This window comes from Ursus americanus, chromosome 15 (genome assembly GCF_024610735.1).
Source record: "Ursus americanus isolate L20-20 chromosome 15, mUrsAme1.1.p, whole genome shotgun sequence".
In the NCBI taxonomy this organism is placed as follows: Eukaryota; Metazoa; Chordata; class Mammalia; order Carnivora; family Ursidae; genus Ursus; species Ursus americanus.
The window spans coordinates 52251360-52257359 of record NC_142141.1 but is presented as its reverse complement, the minus strand read 5'-3'; the positions used below and the strand labels follow the sequence as shown (position 1 = coordinate 52257359).

General features: G+C 39.6%; 1 protein-coding gene across 1 annotated transcript in view; it reads right to left on the bottom strand.

The window, feature by feature from the left end:
* Positions 1-303: 303 nt before the first annotated feature.
* MARCHF11 (membrane associated ring-CH-type finger 11) overlaps positions 304-6000 on the bottom strand; it is a 96869-nt gene continuing 91172 nt past the window's right edge. Inside the window, exon 4 of the mRNA XM_045787403.2 lies at positions 304-756. Coding sequence (XP_045643359.2) covers positions 434-756 — 323 coding nt within the window. The 3' untranslated portion in view covers positions 304-433. The remainder of the gene's footprint in view (positions 757-6000) is intronic.

Genomic DNA, 6000 nt, shown 5'->3' with positions numbered 1-6000 from the left:
ACCAGTACGCAGTGTCGCGTTGCCACTCTGGTATCTGCCCACAGCGTTCTCAACTCCTTCCCGTTCGTAGCATGCCTGAAAAACTACACATGGAGCAAGAAGTTTGATAAAAATATATTTAAAACAAGCAAGAAAAAATAGTTTCAGCCTTAAGGATAACTTTCATCATTCTTTTAACCAAGTAGAGTTAAATTATATGTAAAATGATTTCAAGTACCAACTTATAAAAGATGTGATAAATCAGAAAACAAAGAACCAGAGAACTTTTTTTTTTTTCAGAAAAATGTATTTGCAATTCAAATGTTCATATAAAAGCATAAATCTTAAAAAGTTCATAGATGGGTGTTTTTAGAAGTGCTATGTTTTCGCCATTCATTGCCATTACATTCCAAAGTGTGCAGGGTGGTCTATACCACGCCGCCTTACACTTGTGTCACACAGAAGTCACTCTCATCACAACCTCCCCTGAGCTATTGTCTTCTGACAAATCTTCGTGGGGCCTCATCCGATTGAACAGATGCAGTAACACGTAGCCACACTGAAACCTCGGGGAGGTTAACTGTGTTGGGTGGACCAGGTTCCTGTTTCGCAGAGCCGTCAATGGCAGCCATAAAGTCCTGCTTGTGGAAGACTCTCCCCGGCTACTCTCTTCGATGTCTGTGGCTTTATCATAATTTAATACATCCCAGTGTAAGTTAACAGCTCGCCAGCGCTTAAATACTCTGTAAACTGCAGCTCCTTCATGGACAATGAGACCTAAAGTTTAAGGAAAAAATTTAAAAAGGCCGGTCATAATCAAAAAAAGTTAATGTTATTTTGTATACAAGCAAGGGATTAAAGAAATAGTCAATTCTCTGTTACTCGTCATCGTCAAAAAACATGGTATCCTGACTTCTCACATATTATGGCTAACGGTAAGCTACTTTCCAGATTACACAGGAATAATCAATATCCAAAGAATAAGAACACACTAACATGCACAGAGCAAAGTTCTCACGGATATAATTAACTCGCCCATCACGGCTGAGAACATACCTTGGGCACTTACGTTGCCTTAAGAGAATCATTAGTTTTATTGATTCATTCATCTCTTTGAGTGCCTACTGTGGGCCACGTAATGTGTTGGGGACTTGGTCTCAACTGGGAAATGAATTTAGGAAAGAGACAGATACTAAAGTCACTACCATCTTCCCAGTTCCTAAAACAATGTCTGACACACAGGAGGTATGATACACCTTTTTCTTATTTTTCCCCTCTTCAACAATTCAACAAAAATGTATTTAGCACCTACTTGAGAGTTTCATGTATATTACCTCGTTCAGTTTTCACTATGAGCCCATCCCCCATTTTACAAACAAGGAACGAGCTCAAGAGCAGACAGTTAGTAGCGGTCTAGCAGGGTTTCAAACCCAGGCAGGCTGGCTCCAGAGTCCTTACTCTTTGCTGCTAGATAGTCAATTGGGTGATTACACATTTCTAGAACAGACTCTCAGGAAAATACACAAGGTAATGCAGGAACCTCAGGGACCGTAAACTGGCATAAACTGGCAGTCTGTAACCAGGATGCATAGCTCCGTCTCTATCATCCAGCCCAGATCCCTTTTCACACAGTTACATTTCAGCATGTGGTCCAAGAGCTTTTGAACTGGTGACCTCTCACAAAAAGAAATTCCTTGGGGGAGGCCCCTTAATTTGAGAAGTGAGAAGGAACTCTTCTCCTTCAGGAGGCTGAAATTCCATTGAAAGTTGGTAGAGAGATCAATAAGGGTCTTTTCTTAGGTGGAAATGGCACCTAATACAGCACGTCAGCTGGCTACAAGCACTGTTTAATGATAAATTGGAAAGTGAACAGATCCTGCCTCCCAGTATTTTGACCTTGAGTACAGGGTCTAGAGAAACTCTCACAAATGTGAACAAGGAAGTGCGTTCAAAAATGTTTATTATGCAGGGGTGCTTGGGTGGTTCAGTCGGTTAAGTGTCTGACTCTTGGTTTCAGCTCAGTTCGTGATCTCAGGGTCGTGAAATTGAGCCCTGCGTCGGGCTCTGTGCTTGGGCGGGGTGGGAGGGGGATCTGCTTGAGATTCTCTCTCACCCTCTCCCTCTGCCCCTACCCCCCTTGTCTCTCTCTCTCTCAAATAAATAAATCTTCTAAAAAATGTTTATTACATAACTGTTCATATTTGAGGGGGAAAATCCCCAACAATCCATTCTAAGAATGGATGAACTGTATTGTGTGGGTCAATGGATCACAGCAACACAATTGAAGGCAACAAAGTCACATGCCCTAACATGGATAAGTCTTAAAAGAGCAGAAATCCCAAAGCCGCATGAAAGAAAAAAAAATGGACGTTTCAGAAAGAAATGATTGGGGTAAATCATTATTAATTAAAAAGTCAATAGTGACTACATGCAACGTAGAGAGCAGAGTGGAAACAGTAAGGAGAATACAGAGGGGCAAAGTAATACACTTGGCAGATGAGAAAAAATTGATAGAAATAGTCACCAAGAAGCAGGAAAAATCAGAGTCATATTTTTAAGGCTGCATGAATGGGTGATTGAAAGGATGGTAGCTACATTCTCATAGGTACAATGAGTAAGGGTTCTGAACATGGCTTTGTTGGGAGGATTAATTCTTTTTTTTTTTTTTGCTTAATTAAAGCAATGGCAAGTAGGTGATGGAGGTACCCAATTTTTGAAAAATCACAACTACCTAATACCAGAATTTAAGTTTTAGATCACTCCCATCCCAGGAGATAAGCTTTCTGACACATGTGACTTAAGACCATTCCGAGGATGTGAACATAGGCCACTAAAACATGCATGTGGCCCAATAAATAAAAATAGATAATAGCTGTGGAATACCACCAAAATAATGAGAAGGAAGGTAAACTTCTGGTGATCATAGCAATTGCAAATGATTGTTTTGCTCTACCTCATTTTCCTAAGGAAAAACTGACACAACTGATTATATATTTTTGGGAAACAGCCAGAATTAGAAATAAAGACTACCAGATATTAATTGATGATTCTATTATTAGCCTTCCGAAATCTCTGTGGGCCATGATTTAGCTTTTCTGGCTCTATTTTTCCTCATTAAAACACAATCAGAGTACCTAATCTATACTTTGAGCAGGATAGTATGAAGATAAATTGAAATTCATCAATTATAAAGCACTCAAATTTCCTCAAGATGGTGGCTCTATAAACAAGACATCATTATTAATTAAAAAGTCAATAGTGAATCTGTGTGGTGAGAAACATTCATTCACACTAATCACAAAACCATTACAGCTTGTAACAGGTTCATCCTGGAGAAGTGCAGTGATGGGGGATGGCTTCCCCCCAGGAAACTACTCATGTCACAGGATCCTATTCTTTTTTTATCAATTTCCTTTGAGAGGCCAGAAATCAGATCATTTACTAGAGCTTAAAGTCACTTTCTGGGAATACATTCCTGGTAGCCCTTTTCTAAATGCATAAATCTACCCAGTGTGCACAAATAAATCCCACAGGTCTTTATAGTTCATTTTGAACGGAATTTAGAGAGAGAGCTACTTGAAGTTTTCATGAAGACAAAGTCCGCTTGAATTTCCAGCTCCATGTGCTGCTTCTTAATTGCATTTCAAGTTATGAATGATGCTTAGATTTTGTTTTATTCCCCATGAGCGTTCAGAATTACTCTTTGTCCTTTCGAAGCTTAAATTTTCCTGAAATAAGAGAATGCCACTCCACCCCCAACGTTGTCCTCTGGAAGGTGCATTTTCCTCTTTCTTCTCTAAATCTTCTAGAATCGTAGCAAATGCCTTTTGTACTTGTGGTAATGAGAACATATGGCCACCCCATCACTGAAATCCAGGAGTAAGGATTCATCTGACTTTAGCCCACACGCTGAAAATCCAACAATTAAAAATCATCCTGCCATACTTCCTTACTGATGATCTTGTCTCCTCTTGTTTCACAACTGAGAAACTCACTTCCTCCAGTAGCTTCACTCTCTTGAGTAATACTTCAAATTAAGCCTTAAAATGAATTTGTTACCTTGACATTTCAGGTCATATAAGAACAGGCTTAGATTTATTCTTAGATTTATTTTTTTCATCTGAGTCACTAGACCTGAAAGGAAAAGCAATGATCATTTCTATAAAATGTAAATATTAAATATTTTAGGATACTTGCTACATTATTAATAGCATGGATGTCAACAAGGTATGATTCATAGGAATTTGGGGTTTTGAGAATTCAGTAAGTATGTGTGTTTATGTGATTGGTCGCTTTTTATCATTTCCCTGCCAGTAACATTTAACTGGAGCATCCCCTTACTGATGTGCAAAGGAACATTTTTGTTCGGGAATAATCTTGAAAAAGAGCAAGTTTAAATGTTTCTGGTTTCACTGAAATAAAAGCACGGTGTTCATGTATAGGTAAAATACATTCCAAACTTGTAAGCGGTGTGTTGGCTGAAATTCTTATATGGTAGTAGAAAATGAATTAATTACCGAAAGAAATGATGAGGGAAACTATCAAGGTACATAGGCTCACATGCGCGTGTGCGTGCACACACACACCACTTGTCTGCTCTATTTCAACACAAACAAATGATGTGTTGTAATGAACAGAGACTTGCAAAATTGATACAAACAAATTTTGATATTAACAACCAAACTACTGATCAAATAACTTCATTTCTTGTGTTACCAGTCTCAGCTCTTGTTCAAATAGGTTTGGTTGCTTTTCAAAACTTACGAATTTTTACCAAGGAGCCATTTTGTGCCAAGCATAGCACTAAGTGCTTTATTTGCATGATTTTCATTTAATCTCGACAGCGACTCTACACATAGATACCACGATCGAACAAGTTCATGGCTGAGGAAATTGAGACATGGAGAGATTTAACAGTTGTCCAACATCATGAAGATGTAAGACCAGAGATGGGAGCTCAAATGTGTCTACTTATAGACTTTGAGTACTACAGTTCTATTCAGGTTTAATTTCCAATGTAAGGCAGTCTCTCCTAGTCATAGAATTAAGACCAACTAAAAGAGTCCTTGCTATGGACTGAATGTTTGTCTCTCCAAAATTCATACGTTGAAGTCCTAATCCCTAACGTGATGGTATTTGGAGGTGGGACCTTTGGGAGGGTAATTAGGGCTATTTTAAGTCACGAGGGGGAGGCTCTCATGATAGGATTAATGCCTTTATGTAAAGTGGAAGAGACACCAAGGAAAGTCCACGGGAGGACATGTGAGAATGACAACCATCCGCAAACCAAAAAGAGACCCGACTAGACACTGAACATGCTGGCACCCTGACCCTGGACTTCCCAGCCTCCAGAACTGTAAAAAATAAATGTTCTTTGTTTAAGCCACCCAGTCTATGGTATTCTGCTATAAAGGCTTGAACAGACAAAGACAGACCACGTAGACCTATAACGCCCTCATTTAAAATATGAGTAAATTAAGCCCTGGAAACTGTGATTTGGGCAAAGTTATATCATTAACTGCCATTTTTAAGATCTTTGTGTGTCACTGCCACTGTTATATCTCTAAGAGGGCCAGTGAAACAGCCCCTTCCTCCTCTCCCTGCCCACAAGAAGCAAGTTGTTGAAGGCAACACTATAGTGGTGAGGGCCTCATCCAGGAAGCTGCACCCACCCTGAGCTTTCCCAAGAAGTGCAAGGTCCACAAAGGAATAAAGGCTAAAGCCCTATGTGCTGTTCAATCAAAACGACCTTTGGGAGAGCTGAAGAACTTGCAACACACAGCAGATAGTTGGCCAGAAAAGTCTCTTGACTGAAAATGTCCAAGATTTCTAGATTAAATTTCACCACTGTTCATTGCCAAGATTTCTTTCTGTCTCTCTCCCTCTCTCCCCACCTCGCTCAGTGAAATTGACACATACTCTCTAAAATACAACCAGCGTCATTCTGAGAAGTCGGGGTGCACCAGAAGCAGAAGGGGGACTTTGGGTCCCATTTAATCCCACTTACGAACAGTTTAGAGT